At 41.0% G+C, this 18789-nt stretch overlaps 2 protein-coding genes across 9 annotated transcripts; one reads left to right on the plus strand and one right to left on the minus strand.

The window, feature by feature from the left end:
• Window positions 1-38: 38 nt before the first annotated feature.
• On the plus strand, window positions 39-2307 carry Fic (Fic domain-containing protein). The gene is made up of 4 exons (XM_064134872.1): window positions 39-377; window positions 504-1176; window positions 1340-1546; window positions 1620-2307. Exons 1-4 carry the CDS (start codon window positions 185-187, stop codon window positions 1978-1980), a joined length of 1434 nt encoding a protein of 477 aa, XP_063990942.1. The 5' UTR covers window positions 39-184; the 3' UTR covers window positions 1981-2307.
• Window positions 2308-2664: 357 nt separating this feature from the next.
• Window positions 2665-18715, minus strand: LOC135169670 (kinesin-like protein KIF2A). Of its 8 annotated transcripts, XM_064134866.1 has the most exons (9): window positions 12018-14251; window positions 11635-11729; window positions 10898-10996; window positions 10015-10131; window positions 9474-9504; window positions 7050-8674; window positions 6747-6921; window positions 4842-4937; window positions 2665-4123 (listed from the first exon to the last, which is right to left on the minus strand). In XM_064134866.1, exons 1-9 carry the CDS (start codon window positions 12904-12906, stop codon window positions 3972-3974), a joined length of 3279 nt encoding a protein of 1092 aa, XP_063990936.1. In that variant the 5' UTR covers window positions 12907-14251; the 3' UTR covers window positions 2665-3971. The 8 variants fall into 8 exon arrangements, with proteins under 8 accessions (XP_063990936.1, XP_063990938.1, XP_063990937.1 ...); XM_064134868.1 differs by lacking the exon at window positions 4842-4937 and having other exon boundaries at window positions 12018-14241; XM_064134867.1 differs by lacking the exons at window positions 2665-4123; window positions 4842-4937; window positions 12018-14251 and adding exons at window positions 4944-6405; window positions 18210-18715.
• Window positions 18716-18789: the final 74 nt, after the last annotated feature.

Consider the following 18789-nt stretch of genomic DNA (forward strand, 5'->3'; position numbering starts at 1 on the left):
CAATGGGCAATCACCACGTGACTATCGGTACATCATTTGACAGCTGATCATCCAAAAGGAATGAAATGTGAGGTTGTGGATTGCCACAAACGGTGTATTGTCGCAAAATCTCGTGCTCCAAATCGGCTACAATAATGCACAGAGTAATCACTTACAACAATTCGAAGAGACGTGTTTGGATAAAATGTCACTCACTAGTGCTTCCGAGTGTTACACATTATGTAATAAAGAGTACATGAAGAAAAAAGACACTCCACAGACAGCCCCATCGTTGTCCAAATTTGGTGTTCTTGGGGTTTTTGTGTCTGGAGTAACTGTAGCTGTCATTGCCATTTCATTTTCGGCATATCTACAGTACAACAAGCATGATTTTCCAGGTAATTGTTGTGGGGATAAATGATTGTTGTCATTTTCGAATGTTTTGTTTACAAGTGGATGGGAAAAAACATTCGTATTATTAACAATTTTTTGAAGGGTAACATAACCTAGAAATATTTTTGAAGATGACGAGCCAAGAAAAGCATTCACCCCACTGCCCTCCCAAAGCTTCCTCAACATCAACGAGGACAGTACGATCGGTCTACCCCTGGAGCGAGCTGGTCTTCAGGCCATGGAAATACCGGACGATACAGCCTGCATATCAGAAGCAATAACGTCCCTCCAACTAGCCCTGGAGATGAAGCTCTCAGGGAAGAAAAAAAAAGCGATAAAGCTGTTCCAACACGCAGTAGCCCTAGCCCCACAGCACCCAGATGTCTTGAATCATTATGGAGAATTCCTGGAGCACACTCAGAATGACGTGATCAGGGCCAATGAATTCTACGTGCGCGCCCTGACGTACGAGCCCAACCACGAGAGTGCGATGATGAATAGGCAGAGAACAGCCAGAGTCGTTGAGGAGCTGGACAAACGCATGCTTAGGAGGATCGACGAGAAGAGGGACGCACTCTCAGCCATTCCTGATCACAATGGGGCTCTGATAAGGGCTAAGAAGGAGGCGTATTTCCAGCATATTTATCATACCGTTGGTATTGAGGGGAACACTATGAATCTGGCGCAGACCAGGGCCATTGTGGAGACGAGAACTGCCGTTGCTGGAAAGAGTATCGACGAACACAATGAAATTCTGGGGCTGGATGCTGCTATGAAGTACATTAATGCTACTTTGGTGAACAGGTGTGCAAATCAGTTTTTTTAATAATGAATTTTATTTAACGCATAGTAATAATTACTTAAAAAATCGAATTTCCAAGTCTATATTTTTGGTACTTATTACATTGTCTAATAATTAAAAATGGAATTAATTAATCATCCAGTTTTTATATCATGGGTCTTGCAGAATTGGGTCAATATCCTTGAAGGACATAATGGAAATTCATCTGAGAGTTCTGGGGCACGTGGATCCCATTGAGGGGGGTCATTTTAGGAGAACACAAGTTTACGTCGGTGGTCATATTCCTCCAGGCCCAGGGGATATTCATTACCTCATGGAGGAATTTGCAACTTGGTTGAATAGTGAAAGAGCTATTCGAATGCACCCTGTGAGGTACATGTTACTCCCTCAATTTTAATGTTTGAAAAAATTATTTGTCATAAATAATCATCTGTTGTTCAACTAGATATGCAGCACTGGCCCACTACAAACTAGTGCACATCCACCCCTTCTCCGACGGCAACGGGCGGACGTCAAGACTGCTTATGAACACGATATTAATGCAAGCTGGTTATCCACCTGTCATAATCCACAAGCAGCACCGCCACAAGTACTACGAATACCTCCAGATAGCAAACACCGGGGACGTGAGGCCCTTCGTACGGTTCATCGCCGAATGCACTGAGCAAACGCTGGACTTATTCCTGTGGGCGACAACTGAGTTCTCCAAAGAAGTGCCGGCTCTCAGCCAAGACTCCCTCATGAGAGATCGCCACAGAACAATTGTCCTCGATCCTGAGGGCAGTGGTGACTTTATCGACGATTAAAATCATAGAAATCCCTGGATCCTACTCACTCGCATTTCTCGTGATCGAAGAATTAAATCGTGGACATGTGATAGTAGTTTTTTCCCCGCTGGGGAGTTCTCAGATGAAAATTAGCCAATTTGTAAATACAATTAATTTAATTAATTCAAGTTGACGTGGAAATTGACATTTTTCTCTATTTTGTAATTACTTTTCTTAGGAAACTTTGCAGAATATTTGTATTAATATGTTGATGAATTGGGGGACTCGGTGTGGAATGCATTTGCTTGCTGGTCGAGTTATTTATTCCTTTCTCGATAATAAATTATTCATACTTTTGAGGAGATACATTGCGTTGTTTCAGATAATTATTTCCCATTAATGGGTGCAACAATAAATGTATGTTTTAGTAATGACAATTTATTCAAGTAGATTTTCATCTCCAATAGAATTTTCGTGATATGGTCTCTGTACACCGGGCATGCCGCAACTTAAAGCCTTAAAGTAATCGATGTCCAATCCTCGTTTAACATTATTTTTCATTATCTCTCAAAGGCCACTAATCATCAATCAACGCCTCGACACGCGATTATTGAGGAATATAAGAATAAACACATCACCAAACATGTGAACATTCATTTGAAAGCTTCCTTTTTTGTCAGTTACATACTTGGATTGCGGAAAAATAATGAAAAGTAAATCAAATGACAGTTTTAGATGAAATTTAATAAAAACATCTAGCGACTAAACAGAATAAAATATTTAAAAAAACATGCTTGAGACGATTCATATTCACACCACAGGTAAATTTCAATTCAATCACCTTACGATCTACACTGTTATCATTCTGGATTCAGTCGTTATTTGGTTTTTAAATTTTTTTATTGTTACGTTATACGTCTTGAGAAGCTATTATGCTTTATTTACTCGGAGCTTGATCGGGGCGAATTGATAATTGTAGAAAGAAAACAAAACTTTGAAAAAATATGCGATCGATGAGGGATGAGTTAATGGTAAAAGCAAAATAATAATTGAGAATTTAAAATAAATAACCGCCACGTCGGGTCTCTCAGGGATGAAAAAGTTCATGAATTATGCTGGCATGACTATTCTCATTTCTTTGACTTCTATCTATTTGTTTATCGAGAAATAGCACTGGGCATCCGGCGAACTCACAATCATTGTTCCCATGCATTCTATCACTGCCCAATGAAATAACTTGAATTTTACGTGAATTTTTTCACCTGTTACGTGTTAATAACTTGAATTTCTTGAGTTTCTTCTTACATTTTTAATCAACGCTCTCCATACTCATCAAACGTCCTGCGTCCTATCTAAACATAATCGTACATCTTCAAGCTTTCATTAATACAAACGTTCTTTCTTCCCCTCAACGTCATTATTCAAATAAGTTACAGCCAGTGCTCAATCGACATTAAAAAATCTCCCTCAAAATGCAGAACAAAGAAACGATGATTTGGTGTGGTGACAGCAGAGTGACAGAGCTCACCACCCAATTGGTCAGGCCATTTTCATATTTTTATCTACTTGACATTGAAAATTGTAAAATATCTCACAAATCATTGAAGCACTCTACTTATCATTAAAAGAGTATTTCTGAAAAATTCTGGGGTATCGAAGATATTAGCGATTACTTGAACTAACATTCACTCGTTAAAATTCTCAATACTTGTGTTGTCATGGACATTTATCATAAGATGAAAAAAACCATTGAGAAATGCAAATAATTTTTCTAGAGCACTGGAGATTTAATTCAATAAATTGGTCATGTCCGATCGATGTTTCTCGATCGTAATGATCGAAATGGATGATTCGTTCTATGCTCTAATAAATTTTATCACGTTCGTTAAAAATTATGATTCAGGACAACCCTACACCTCCTCTCGATATGCAAGCAGGAAAAATTCACATGACAGTGGTAAAATCGATTAATTTTCTCCCTCCATCTATTTATCATTTTTTTCACAAGGGTTAATTCAATCAAGCTGTGTTTAATTGTGTCGGGAATTACGGGTGCGTATCATCTTCTGGCTGATCTCCTCCTCTTGGAAAAGTTGACTACGAAATTGACTGACTTGATCCAACGCTGCGTTGAATGTGTCACGCTGCTGCAGCAACAATTCTGCCCATTTTGTCGCGTACGCTGAAACACACAATACTTGAATCCCGGAAAGCTGAGACCCGTGACATTTTAATATGACAGTTTAACTCTCTTTGAAAGCAAATATGACGATTAATTATCATTAAATTGTGATGTCAATCCTTCCGGATTTTTTTATGGAATGAGAGGCGATGAAAAATCCCCAGTATTTTCTTAGGCTTATCTCATGTGCATGAATATTAGTCTTGGCATCCGTTGCTAGTGTCAACCGGATCGAATGAATCCTCATTAGTGGAACGAATTTACAAGACAACTGTTAGAACAGCGAAGTCAACGAAAAATAACATTTATTAATAATAAATTCGTTATGATACATTTTCTGGAAGCTCGAGGTTTGTATTTGCTCTTCACTATCTCACACAATTCCAATCTAAACGACCTGCGAAGACGACTGTCCTCGATTCCACCAGGACCTTGTACTCCATGAGACACGAAAAGAAAAAAGGTCATGAAGTGAGGGACAATTTGTATATGAATATGACCGAAAGCAATTCCCCAATTCATTAACATATTATATCCGAGGGGGGAGGGAATCCCACAATGATATGATGACTGCAATCGACAATGAAACAATTCGCCCAATTCGTGATTAGTACTTGATCAACTGAATAATTAAATGACTAAAAGCGATTAGATGATTTTGATAAAAATTTCTTTCACTAATGAGTGAAGAGTTCTTGTTCGTTAGTTAATATCGTACCGTCTGAAAATTGGATTCTCTCAATAAGACGTCTAGTCAAGGAGAACCTCCTCGTCAGGAAGGGCGACTCAAACTTTGTTCTTTTCCGTCTCAAATCTGCAAGGTTTTCTGGCGTTACACTTTCCATTTTTTATCGCTAAACTTTTAAATTATTTGATCAAAAATATAACTCATTCTGGACGAAAATGGATAGGGTTTTATGGAATGTATGCATTAATTTGATTATCTTACGATTAAGTGACTCGTGATTTAATCAACATCAATAAATTTGATTGAATTAAAATTCATTTAGATTTTAAAGAAAATCAATTGATTGTTTATACAAATTATATTCGTGCATGCGTCAACACATGTGGTAAACAGTTGGAATGCTCTCTACATGATTTGTTTGCAGTCTAAATATCACCGTGTGATATTCCAAATGCACTCGTGAGCTAAATCGACAATACATCGACAAATGTAAAAATAAATCCGCCACAACCTCTAATAAATGCTCAATTTTCAATTGAACTTCCCCTTAAAACAAGATTCAGTGTAAAAATCTCGGTAAAATTGAATAGCCCTAACTACTCATCATCACCATGCATGTAAATAAAAATGGTGACATATATCACTGGTAGAAATGCAAACATCAGAACATTGACTAAAAATGAAAAACAAAAATCTCTAGCTCTTCGATAAAATGAGGGCCTCTCGTCACTGTCGTTAGGACGATAACGAGGTACGTTCAGTGGGTTCAACTCATCATTGTCATCATTATCATCATCATCATTAATATACAAATCATTAGTCGTAAAAATATCCGAATGCCCTCTATTCATCCACCCAATATCACGCCTGATTTTTCCGAATCTCTGCCTGAGGACGTTGACTTTTCCATAATCACTCAGGTTGGCGAAGTCCTCAGCAGCCTCAGGGACATCCTCAACCTCACAGAAATGACGATTATCATTTTCCCAATCGTCTCCAACCTTTAGATCATCCTCCATAAAATCCTCTGACTCACAGCTAGAATCGCGACGAATTGTCCTCGTTGTATTTAAATGAAAAACCCTCGCCTCGGTCTCTGGATCTCGTCCGTAAATAAATCCAGGATCCACAGGGCTGGGGGTCCTTGTCAGCGAGCAAATCTCCATTTTTTTTTCGAAGGACGAGGCATTCCGCGAGTATATCGAGCGTTTTGCACGATCAAACTGCCCAGTCCAACTGTACTTGCTTTTTTTCTTAGTCGTAAGTGACCAACGTCTCCTGGGAGTCGAGTTGTTCTTCTTCAGGGCTGTACGTGGAGTTCCCTTTTCTGGTGCCTTCCTGGCTGGTAGTGACGTACAATTGGCTCGCTTCTTCCTCGATCTTGGAGTCGATTTCGTCATTTCTCGAATGGATATTTCACTTGAGCTAGAGCTGCTCTGACTTTCAAATTTCCACGGGGATCTTGTGACGGAGAGTGACGTTATAAAGCACTTTCTGCTGAGATCCTCGTCGTAATCATTGATGAGAGATGTGTCTGGTGAGCCGGTCCCAATCACTTCCAAGAACGTTTTGCTCGGAGGGTTAGGGCTCGCATCTGTCATGAGAACGCGAGTCACAATGTGATTGTCGTGATAATTCAGTTGTTTCTCTTCATCGCTTTCTCACTTTCTCTCTCTCGAGATGTCTCTATTAGTTATCCGAGCTTAGGGGAGGAGCTTTCTCATGGATTCGAAAGCACTAATTGGCGTTGATTTCAGTTATCAACGGTTGAAAACATTTTGGAAATTTTTTTTGGGGGATAAATAATCATCAGCTTAGAGGATAAAAAATGTTAAAAGCAAACAAGCTTCATATACAATTCTAGGTCTAAGACTAGTTCCAGTGCACTTGTAGGTCACAACGTGGGATTATATGGGGAATTGTGTTGATGCTTACCTTCTTGATCGTAATCGACTTGGTGGGTTGCGCTGAATAGACCGTGAGCATCATTGAGGAATTTCGTCGCGTTGTCTATGACGAGTTTGTGCGTATCCAGGACTTCCTCCTCCATCAGCTGCAACGCTGATACTGCCTCATGGAAGGTGTATAGGTCTTGGGAGATTTCACCCTCCTGGAACAGCAATGAAAAATTATTTTAATTGATTAAGTTCAAGGAGGAAAATAAAAAAACCATTGAAACTTCAGAGAAAATTTATAATTGTTCATCTACTCATTAAACGTTAATCAAATTGGACTCACATTCAATGACCTCAACTGCGCTAAATCACTGTCGGAGAGCACAGTGTCATTCGCCTGCTCGTCGATCTTGAATAATCGATCATCATCAGTAGGTGAGGCCTTCATTTCTGTTGGATCTGTTGCTGCGAGCTCCTTGACACGATCAGCGTATCTCAATGTGTTGAGTGAGTGCTCGCAGGAGCTCATCCCTGGACTGATCATAGCAATCATGCAAGTCCTTGATTTTTCACCAATGAAACTGTCCCTGAGTACCTGTGTCAGCTTACTAGCTCGGAAAGGTAAGTGGGCGCCCTTGCGTCCCAGTGCGCGAATGCACTCCTTCAGGGCCAAGAGAGATTTGTTGATCTCAGCACCCTCCATTCGAGTTTGTCTGTTGGCTGATGATGTATCAGCACCCCTCTCATTACCAGCCAAATCAATGAGTGAAAATTTTCCATGAATTTTGTGTGTACCCGGGCTTCTCACGACTATTTGAAAAACTGCATGGGATCTAGATGAATTTGAATTAGCACTAGTTTGTCCACTGGTCCTAGCACTGTTGCCATGCTGAATGAGCTTCAATACTTCATCACAAGTCTCCACAACCTTCTCAGTCAATCCAACAATCTGCACCTGCTGTTTACCATCCTCCAGGACCCGGAGTTTCTCCTTGTCAGCGAGAAGATCAAACACTTTGCCAGAGTAAATTTCGAAGAAGCTCGCTGATATCACCAAGTTAAGTCCCCTGTACTTCGGTGACTTGAGATACTTGAAGACATCCTTGGCGACCATAGCGTAAATTCCCTTCTTGCAGTCCTGGGTTTTGCCGTTGAAATCACCACCCATTGTGTGGGTCTTACCACTTCCTGTCTGGCCGTAGGCAAAACACGTCGCCATACCACCCTCGAAGATTGTCTGGACCAAGGGTTTGGCCGTGTACTTGTAGACGATTTCATTTGTGCAGGTCTCATCGAATGCGTAGTCAAATCGGAATAATTGGTTCTCCAAGTATTTTGTTAGATCGACTTTTGACTTTGGTTCGTGCACCACCATTTGATCCTTACTCGGGACACTTATGACATCTACTTCCTTCCGATTTGCTTCCTTACGATTCAGTGGTCTCTTCCGAACGCAGACTGTTATCTGGTGGTCCTCAACTGCATCTGTTTCCCGGAGAGGCCTGAAGTCTATGCTGTTCTGGTATTCCCTGATCATCGCTAGAAACTCCCAGTTGGGATTTCCAGGATCCATATTCATCAGCGCCTCTTTCTCCTCCTTAAGTTCCGCCTGTCGTTGCCTCCTCTCCTCGCGATTTTTCTTGAGTCTCTCGACCTCCTTGACAACATTGGATCGTCTTCCCCTGCCGTTCTCCACCTGTGACTGATTACTCTGCAGCTCCTGCGGCTGCTGCTGCTGCTGCTTGGGTTGGATTTGCTGTGTCTGGGCTGTCTGAATCTGCTTGGCTTTGTTGATGGACGAGCTAGTGACGTTCGAGAATGTCGGTGCCGTTGGTGTCGGGGGAATGTTTTCTAATTCACGACGACTCGTCAAGCCTGACACTGAATCGTGACCATTCACTGAGGTGACAGGTGGTATTATGTTCGTTGGTCTTCCGGTCTGTCTGCTTATCTGACGATTGGAACCTGCTGTGGGATATTTGTCGAAATTATTATTAATTTTATCGTGAAGACAGAATGATTTTTGTAGCTGAAGTGAGAGAGCGAAACGAGTTATTTCTTGAGGACAGTCAGTCATAAATATCTCCGAATACGTAAGGAATAGCGCGACCTTCATACGAACCTTTTCTCTAGCTCAAAAAATTCCCTACAAAAAATCTATAGATGAAAATTTTGCTATCTCTCTTATTTTCCGAAATATTCTACCTTTGCACTTGGGCGATGGTGCCTCAATGGCAATGACCGCGGCTTTCTCGTCAACAATTTGATTTCTCCGTTTAAAAAAATGTGTCCACGGTATGAATTTCATTTCTACTCCCAAAATGTCAACATTCACAGTACCAAATTCAAATGAAATTCCCTCGACAATCGATTCTCTATAATTCGGGGTGAAAAAATAGTGCAGAGGGTGTAAGCGCCTCGTGCCGGTGTGCACAGAACACTGTCTAACCCGTCGGGGTCCTTGCCCTTGTGCGTTAGCTATAGCCTAGACACAGGGTGTTGTATAGCGTATGAATATCGATAGTCACACTATGTATACAACAGGCGGAGGCCATTACACGTTAGTTGGCAAGACTTTTCAGAACTACTGTGGATAATTCACCCTGCAACGGGATAATCTCCATCCCCACTGGCACACATACGACTCCACCCTGGCTACCGATTTTTTAATTTCGAAATAACGATTTTTTAAAATTATTTTACGGAACGGTGTTCCGTGGAATCAATTAAATATAAAAAAATATCAAGGGAGAAACAAAAATTGTACCTTTAACTGGAATAGACGGCCTCGTAGAATGCTGAAAATAATCATCAAGAGATTAATTAATTTCATGAATAGATGAGGACACGTGCCCACGTGCATGGCCGCTACAAATAAAAAAAAATAAAGTCATTAGATTCTCTGGGCTTGGAAGCTGTGCCCGCGGTGAAGCTCCATGATCCCAGGGATTTTCATGAGTGTCGTGTGGTTATTTACAATTTTTTATGGTGACCAGACATTTGCTGATGACGCATGAATCATTAACCCTCTCCACATTTGTGAAATGTTGACAAGTGTCACGTAAATGTGTGAATAAAAGCCCCAGGTGTACCGTTCACATGATTATTGAACCCTCCTGGCTTCTAGTGTTGGTGAATAGCTGTGCGATTTCTACGATTACCGTGAGATTAATGAAATCACTTGATGATATTTTTTTTGTGATAAATTCCGGGAAAAAAATCCAGGGAATTCTTCACGTCGAAATGAAAAATCATCAACCAAGTGATTTACCGTGCGCGATTAACAATTAACGTCAATTTACTCGTACAGATAATGTTGCCGACGTCAGGCCATTTCTGGTGGTCTGTCCACCGTGACGTCCCAACGAGCCATCCTCTTGGTTATCCAGATCATCAGGATCATCATCCTCCTCACCGGAAGAATCCTGTTCCCGCACCCAGCGTATATTCGTTTAACACAATATTTTAAATATTCAATCGTCGTTTTGTGGCGGTGAAGAGGACACGTAAAATGATGAAATGAAAGAAAATAATGAGACATCATTCGATAATGAATGCCAAAATCGAGAATTTGATTGCACAAAATAAATTACCAAGATGATAGTGGTTGGGAGAGGGAATTAATTGTTCATCGTTAAATGTCAGGGTTATGACAATGGTCACCAGATGCGTTGTTATCGGTCCGTCATTGACGATCGGTAGCAGCGTCCACATGAAGAGGAAAAGATATATCACATTAGTTTCACCCACTGATTTATCAGATATTCAATAGTTAATTTATTAATTATCAATCGGATGCATCGAGTCGTGGGGAATATTGAGGCATTGGCGATATGATTTTTGCGTTATTTGATCTACCTGAAAGAATATCAGGTATTGGAACATTCCCGGGGATGCACACCACTGCCGACAGACCGGCACATTATTCTACATAAAGCCTCCAGGGTAAACAGGTTAGAGAAATTCAGTAGTCATGGGCAACGCGTCAACAAATTTCGATTGAAACGCGAGTCGATAATCTTATTCGCAATTGAAAATACGGTTTCTACGTTGCGTCATATTTTCATGCACCTTGAGGATTGCCAGTGAGCACGGGGTAATCGTGATTTTTAAGGGAATGTCTTCAGGATGTCTTCGGAGATGATCTTTTCAGCTGTAAGGATAACTTGGAAGAATTCCTCGATCACTTACCCTCGATCTTGTGGTAGACAGCATGTTGTTGTTTTGAGGAGGACCCATACTCTTCGACGTCAGCTCGGGGTTCAGAGCCAGGATCGCGTCCATCTCCACCTGAATGATAATCATGAGTTGTCAATATTCTGCGGCAATGAAGTTGGTTCACAGATGGAGAATAATTATTGAAGGATAAAACCTGATTCTAAAATTATCTAGAGTAATTAGTTCAAGTTTTCCAGTTATTTTTCACCCTGTTCAAGTGTTTGCTGGTCGTTCTGCGGGGAATCAGACTGATGGGCATCTTCTATGCTATCGGTAAATAATCGATTGGGAATAATGATTTCCTCCAGAAGCGACAGTTGGACCCGACAAACTTCTAAGATCACTGGTTCGAAATAGACTAACGATGTCAAGCAGGTTACTACTTTCGCATTGCATAAGCTAGCAGATTCAAAATAGCACGTTAACCGTGACCTAGGGCGTTGACTCGATGAAATCATAACAGTGAGGGTTTAATTATCAGTATGTGAACGGAGCACGTGCACCGCGAGAGTTCAATAGATTCACCGGAATGAAATTCATTGACATCACATTTAGAAGACGTGGAGAGAAGGTGGGGGAACGATAATCAGTAGTGAGTAGAAATTTGTCAAAAAAATTCAAGTGTCGACTCTACTCCGTTTATCTCTTTTCATTCGATTATGAGGTGGTTTAGGCCGTAAAGACGGCTGTTAATTATAGTTTATTATTACCTCCTTCCCCTTGGTTTCCCCTTTCTCGAACCATTCTACTGTGACACTTCTCGACTCCCAGTTGACGCCGGAGACAATCGCCGAATGGACACGGCCTGCAAATAAAAATCACCAGAACATCAAATTATGTAAAAACACCTGAATTCTACGAACAATGGGGAAAATGTTTAATGGCACAACTGGAGTAACGCGACCGTGAAGACGGTTATTCACGGAGCCCTGTTTTTTGTATTAAATTACAGAGAATAGTTCGAGAAAATGTCGATTACTATCGTAATTTTAGTCATTCTGCTGAATGACAGTTTCATTTCAGTTTAAATTTGCGAACGCAATCGGAGAAGCATTCCGAATAAATAATCATCCCTTCGCAACTAAAAGAATACCATCATCAGGTGGCCGTATCGTATCCTTATCAGCCCTTGGTACGTCCCTCGAAGCTGCTGGTTTCGGAATCATCGTCTGAATTTTCTTTTTCCTACTGTTGCAATCCTTCACCGGCACCTCATTACCCCGAAATGGTATCACAAAGCTGCAAGAATTCATTCCAGACCGGAAGTCCCGTTCATTTCCGTCTATCCTCAGACCATTTTCTCCGCAGCCAAATAACCCCGCTGTCTTGACATTGACTCCCTTCATTTCAAAATAATCCGCAGCCGTATTTTTCCCGACATCTCCACTCCTCCTCTCGTTGTACAAATTATTATTCAACGTTACGAATGCACCAGTGCTCTCATCCACTCGACCGCCTCTCCGGTTGATCCCGGACTCCCACGGATCATTCGAAATTCGACATCCTCCATTAACCATCGAGCCCGGTATCGTTGAATCCTCGATAGTTGACGAGCCGGCCGACCTATTCCAGGACTTACTACTGACGTTGTTATTCTTCAAGGTATTTTTCTCCAACGTCCCCTGAGGGCTCGCATCCGATAGTGAATCGTAGAACTCTCCCTCGTTGACCGTCGCCTGCGACGGATTATTCGGAATTTTGGCATCGACTGTCTGTGATAATTCACGATTTGACCAATCGTTCGTTCCACGTTCTGCACCACTGACTCTAGCTAATCGCTGTTGCTCAGCATTGTCGATCCACTGGCGTCTCTCTTCCTCTGCATATTTCCCTCCAGACTCTTCGTTATTTTTATCCTTAATCACGTATATCTCCCCGGCTGTCCGGGACTTCGTCCTCGAGTCCTTCTTGTCCTTCTTGTCCTTCTTGGGATGAGACTTCGCATTCTTCACGCCGCAGACGCACTTGCTGAACCACCCCATGTGGAGATGTCTTGGAGAATATCTGGCAGATATAAATATATTATTTTTCAGCAAAAAATTTAATTTCCTGAATCGTCTCCAATCACATCACGCACTCCTCTAGTGAGACACCTTGGCCTCTGGCAATCACTCAATGAAAAACCGTTGTGGATGGACGTGTCTCATTCCAGCCTTGTGGGGCACGTTAAATGATCACTCAAGGACGATTAGTCTCGTTATAATCACTATGAATCTCATTCATTGACAGTCGTCTTCCTCACGACATTTGGCCCGACAGGACACGCAAACGTTGAGGACATTGACGCACCCACGGCCAAAATAGAAATGTGGCTTTCTTATTTTTTAACGTTAACACTCTGTTACGTCTTGAATGACAACGGTTGCGACGGTAATTTACGAACAAATGCTCCGCAATAATGAATGCTTTACATTGTTTACGGTGCGTTTTATTTTCCCAAGACCTTGAATTTCAAAGTTACCAGCGGCGCACTGAGAACAAAATTATTTTTCTCTGCCAGGAATATCCTCGATTGAAGCAATTTTTTTTCTCTCACTGCACGAGTCCCTGGTCGAAAGGAAATACGCGAATTTATCCACGATATCTCGATTATATCGCGATGAAAAAATTGGTAAATCGCGTCACTACTACAACCATCACTTCACCAACTGGCGGAATCGTTGTTGCGCCGATTCATAAATACATTTATTATATCGTCCCGGAGAGGTAATTCGATGTCATACACCGGGCGTGTGGTGGCGAGAGTTGCCGAGTGGAGTCGACGGGCTCGATCAACCATCAAGTTGCGATTCCTCAGGGACATAACAGTTACAATCGATCATGCACTTATCAATCGTTGAATGACAGCGGTAATTAAATTGGACACCGGTATCATCGGTTGTTGGATCATGAATTAATGAGGATGTGCACTGGGGTCCCTAGGACCTAGTGGCCGTGTTTACGGACGTTGCTAACCGAGCTGGGAATCGACAAAACATCTCGATCGAGGGAAACACTTTGTACTGTTCGCAAAACGTCACGCGTAATTGATTGATTACGTACGATGACGACTCGAATTTTTTTTCTGATCTTTGGACGATTGTTTATTTCAGAAATATATTTGCAAGAGCGTTGTTCGAAAATATTATTAAAATCTGGTTCAGAATATTTCATGAAGTCAAAGCTTTTGCGAAAATTATTATTGACTTCCTGACGCGAAAATTCTGGCCGTGAGAGACTTTAAAACAAATGTCTTCTGGAGATTTCTGGCAAATCTTCAACAAATAAAAATTCCAGCGATTGTTACAAATGATGCTTTCGTTCCCTTGTGGCTTCGACGTTCGACTGCGGATGATGAACGACTGGAGCCTCCTCCTGGGCTTAGTCCACTGGTAATTGATGAGGCAAGACCTGTTAATCAAGACCAAAATTATCGCAATGGTGCTAGCGAGACCCAGTTCAATCGGTATTTTCTCTTGTTCTAATTCATTTTTTTTTTCATTGACTGGAGAGCAGGGTAATGGGAGAACCCTGGAGGTACTCGATATATCCAACAGTTTCCAGTCATGCGTGATGCGTATTTATATACACAAAAGAAACACGTGACGTTGTTACTTAAATTTCCATCGGCCTCATTTCGTCAATTGCTGCTGTGACCATGTCTGATCAGAATGAGGGAAAAAATGGTGTACCTCCTCCGTAGATGGAGAAATGAAGTGAATACTGTTTTTTTTTTTATGGGGCACTTGACGCTCGGGGAGTCGCCGTGGATGGGTCTAGGGATTGGATTTAAATGGGTGCATCCTGCCGCAGTTCGCTTGACGCTCCATAATGTTTTATGATTTTTTAATGCAGATTCTAGAATAGCATTTAAAAAGCAAAAGAATCCCAGCAAAAAAAAAGGAATAAACATTTTAAATTAATCAATAGATAAATTAAATTTAACAGCTAAATAAATTGTGAACCAAAATCCCTAGGAAAGCAGTTCAAGTGCAGTTTATTTTTATTATGAATAAAAAAGTTATCGTCCTTGACGTCTCCTTCAGAGCAGCATTAATGAAATAGTTCCTTATAAGGGAATACCAACACTTCCCTTGACATTTATTATTGAAACTTTTTTGATAAAAATGGAATCAACATTATTCCCTGAACAAGGTTTTTAATGGTTCGTATGGACCGACCCTGGACGTCATGGGAATCCGCTTATTCGAAATTCCCGACTTTTATTTGCTTAATTGAAATTCGGTCAAGTTGGAATGCGTTGAATTTCACGGTTTACCTACTCGGCACGAGTAATAATAATTTTAGTTCAGGTAATTTACGAATGTGGCGCTAGGAACTTGGTTATCCATTTATTATTTATTGTACCGATACAGCAATATCGTGCGCTTGATTTGCAACAGTAATTTCAATTATTTATTCATGTTGTAGTGAACGGTTCAACAGATTCCTATTTTTTATTCGACGTTTGCGATAATTTTACTTCGTTTATCTGATGAAATAGTCAAGTAATTCTAAAGTTAACAGATTAATTAACAAATTCCCATTAATGGATCCGGTTTTATCCGCACAAAAGGGTGACGAATGGCCTATTATTAGAAGTCGTCAGATTTTTGGGGTAAAAACCGTAGGCGTTATCGAGGAAAGTGTCCCACTTTGCCATTCACGTGCAATCACCTCATCTCCGATGGAATAAAAAATTAGGAGCGCTGAAGGCGTAGGTAGATAACCCATGATATATCGATTTCTCGGGATTAATGTTTCAATTTTCGATCCACGATCGGGGGATAATTTCACCGATGTGGTGATCAACGTCAGAGTAAGGGGATTGTACGACCTTTGTTCCGCATTATTTCTAAGTCTTCCTGAACCTCCGGTGAATTTCAAATGGAATGAGGTATTTTTTTGCAGCTAAGGTTTCTGCTAAAGATCATTCGCGACACGTGTCAGCATGAAAACTGGTGGGCGCCACACCACCGTACGTGCTTGATGATTTCATGTTCAATTAGCAACATCACAGCATTGGCATTATTCAGAAAAATAATCATCGGATTGTTGCTTTCGCAAATACAATGTCTTGCTCTGATTTAACAAACGATGGCCATGGCAGAGAGTGAGATAAGAAGTATTGAGACAGAACGATGAGTTTTAACGCGGATAACGTAAGAGTTCTCAAGCATCGAAGCATCCTTATAAGGCTGGCTCGCCCACACGAGAGCCGTTCATGACGACTGAATTTCGGACAAGGACTGTCCCCATGAGATCTTTATACATTTTACTCATTTATGATTTATAGTCTTATCAATCTAGCCTCTATTTATCAGGAATAATCAACTCCAATCATGACATTGTTCTGACGAAAAAAAAATTGCAGAATTTTTTAACTCTAGTTTTTTCTTCACAAATCATCTCTGTGGATTCATCGCGATAATTAATGACAGATATCAACGTATAATTCTCTCCAGATCTGATTATTCGCATATGAATCAGATGATTGGCGAACAGATCGCCATTGATTCCAACATCAAGGCCGATATTTGATGAATTAGTCTCGATCATTAGGTACATGGAGCTGGTATAGTCAATGTAACATTGTACAAATAAAGCAAAAATATATTAATTAAAAAGTGGTACTTTGAGATCTTCCCAGAAAATTCAAACGTGTTACATTGAATGTGCCAGCTTCAGGTACCTTCACTCGTTGATCTATTCTCAGTCGAATCCTGGCGATCTAGTCTGTCCGGCTCGATCTAGATACTTTGCTGTACCCCAGGTCGAAAAAGCAATTGTCCGAAAATAGATGTGCATGTCAAGGGAAACGTCCCATAAATACCCTGGGAGAAAAATAAAATGAAAATCACTGGAAGAAAATTCACAAAATTAAGAATGAAATTTAAATGACTCTCTAAGTCCAGACTCAGTTTTTTATCAATTACTATGATGATAAAGACGAGGATGAATTTCAGCTGATGATAACTGTTCGCAAGAAACGATTTCATACTAAAAATAAATACAAGTTAATTAAATTCAATAGCAATTAAGCGAAAATTATCGACATGAAACACAAAAATGACAAAGCGAAAGCCACGAGTGACATAACATTAAATAAAAAATGTTATCAGTAGAAACTCATTTGTTTAAACATCTGGGATCAGAGATACTATTCAACAATATTGTTTAACTGACTGATAGGTCATTGATATCAGTATGAATGAAGTGTCACTTATTACATGGTTCACTGCACTAGCATGATAATAAGACATCCACGTTATCAGTTGGAATGAAATGCTATATTCAGTCCCTTCAATTTGCCAAATGAAATAAAGGGGTTTAACTGTCCGGAAATTACAACAAGGGGTGGAGTAGTCCCTGGACTTGCCCACAACTCTCAGGGCAAATGGGGGAAGCTCCGCGACTGAAAAATGCAATAATTTTGCAAAGTGGATATCGGAACAAATAACATTTACTGGTTAAAGTCAACGACTCGCATTTTCACACCACTACCAGCATTCCAATTCAATAGTGTGTCAATGTATAAAATAAATACACAAATACCGTGAAATTTCAGACCTCCGGACTAATTCCAGATTGTAAACAGAATAAATTCGTTCCACTTACAAAAATTGGTCTTCAAATACCGAAGGTTCTTCCGTTCAATTCGAAATTGCAAAAGCAGTGAATAACATGATAAAACAATCGTTATAGCCAGCCCCCCGCCCCCCGGACGGTGAAAGGGGGTCTCTCTTGTACCGATTGAGAAATTCCCCGAGTGTTCGTTGATACTGAGCACAAGCTGCCAGAAAAGCCTGAGCAATCGTCCTCGAACTTCTTTTTTCTCTGTCGAGAGGAGCAGATGAAATGAAATGAAAAATTAATAAAAGAGAGATATCACCAACTGCGTCCACCACTGACTCGAAAAATCCGTAAATGTCGAATCCCCGTTGACGGGGAATCAACTACCACTACTTCACACTAGAGTGGTTTTTGTCATGGCCATGAGGTGTACGTTAGCTTTGGAATTGAAGTGGACAAGCCTATGGCCACAGGTAGGGAAAATTTTCCCAATATGGGAATGTCGACGGGCGCGAATCCAAATGAAAAATAAAACCGGTTGAGTCTGGACATGAGTCTTTGCATACCCACGCACACAGACAATCGTCTGATTGTCATAAGTGTTGGCCAGGGGTAGCCATGACGTGGGTGAATGTGAAGCAGGATAAAAGTCGTTGTTCGAGGGGTTAGAGTGGCCGAAAAACAACGGACGAGGGAGAAAAATGGTGGAAAATTGTTTGGCGGGTTGACTCACCGTCGGTTCGCTTGATGTTTATGCTGGTGCCAGTCTCTATGTTGCACATGCCGTGGTCCATGGTCATTTAATCAATTTTCAGGCGTTGAGAACGAAAAAAAAACAGCACCATAAAGGGTCGACACGATTTGATAACACAGCGTTGCGATTTTTAATTGATTTTGGGTAACCTTTGATTGTCTCTGTGGGAACGAGGTGAACCGGCGACTTAAGAGGGAGCACCATAAACTGACAGTTACGAATGCGTGTGCATTCAAAAATCTTCCCGTCAAGGCGGCCCTCCGTATCCACTGCGGGAACGTCCGAATCAAAGGCACGCCCGTTGATCGGTTATTGTACAGCTGGTGTTACGGATTGATGGACTGATTTTTTTGGAGGTTTATTTGGTAAATCGTGGCTGGTTGCGACTAGGGCTCGCGCGGTTCAACGATTATTTCACACTAATGGTGGCACACACGAAACAAAGAGGATAAACTGAGGTAGAGGCTCAGATTCTGGGAGCCAAATGACCCCACGCCAACGTCAGTAATGACCCCAGCCGTAGGACGCGCCACCGTCGACGATTGTGGCTGAAGGTTCT

The sequence above is a fragment of the Diachasmimorpha longicaudata genome, chromosome 15 (genome assembly GCF_034640455.1).
Source record: "Diachasmimorpha longicaudata isolate KC_UGA_2023 chromosome 15, iyDiaLong2, whole genome shotgun sequence".
NCBI lineage: Eukaryota > Metazoa > Arthropoda > Insecta > Hymenoptera > Braconidae > Diachasmimorpha > Diachasmimorpha longicaudata.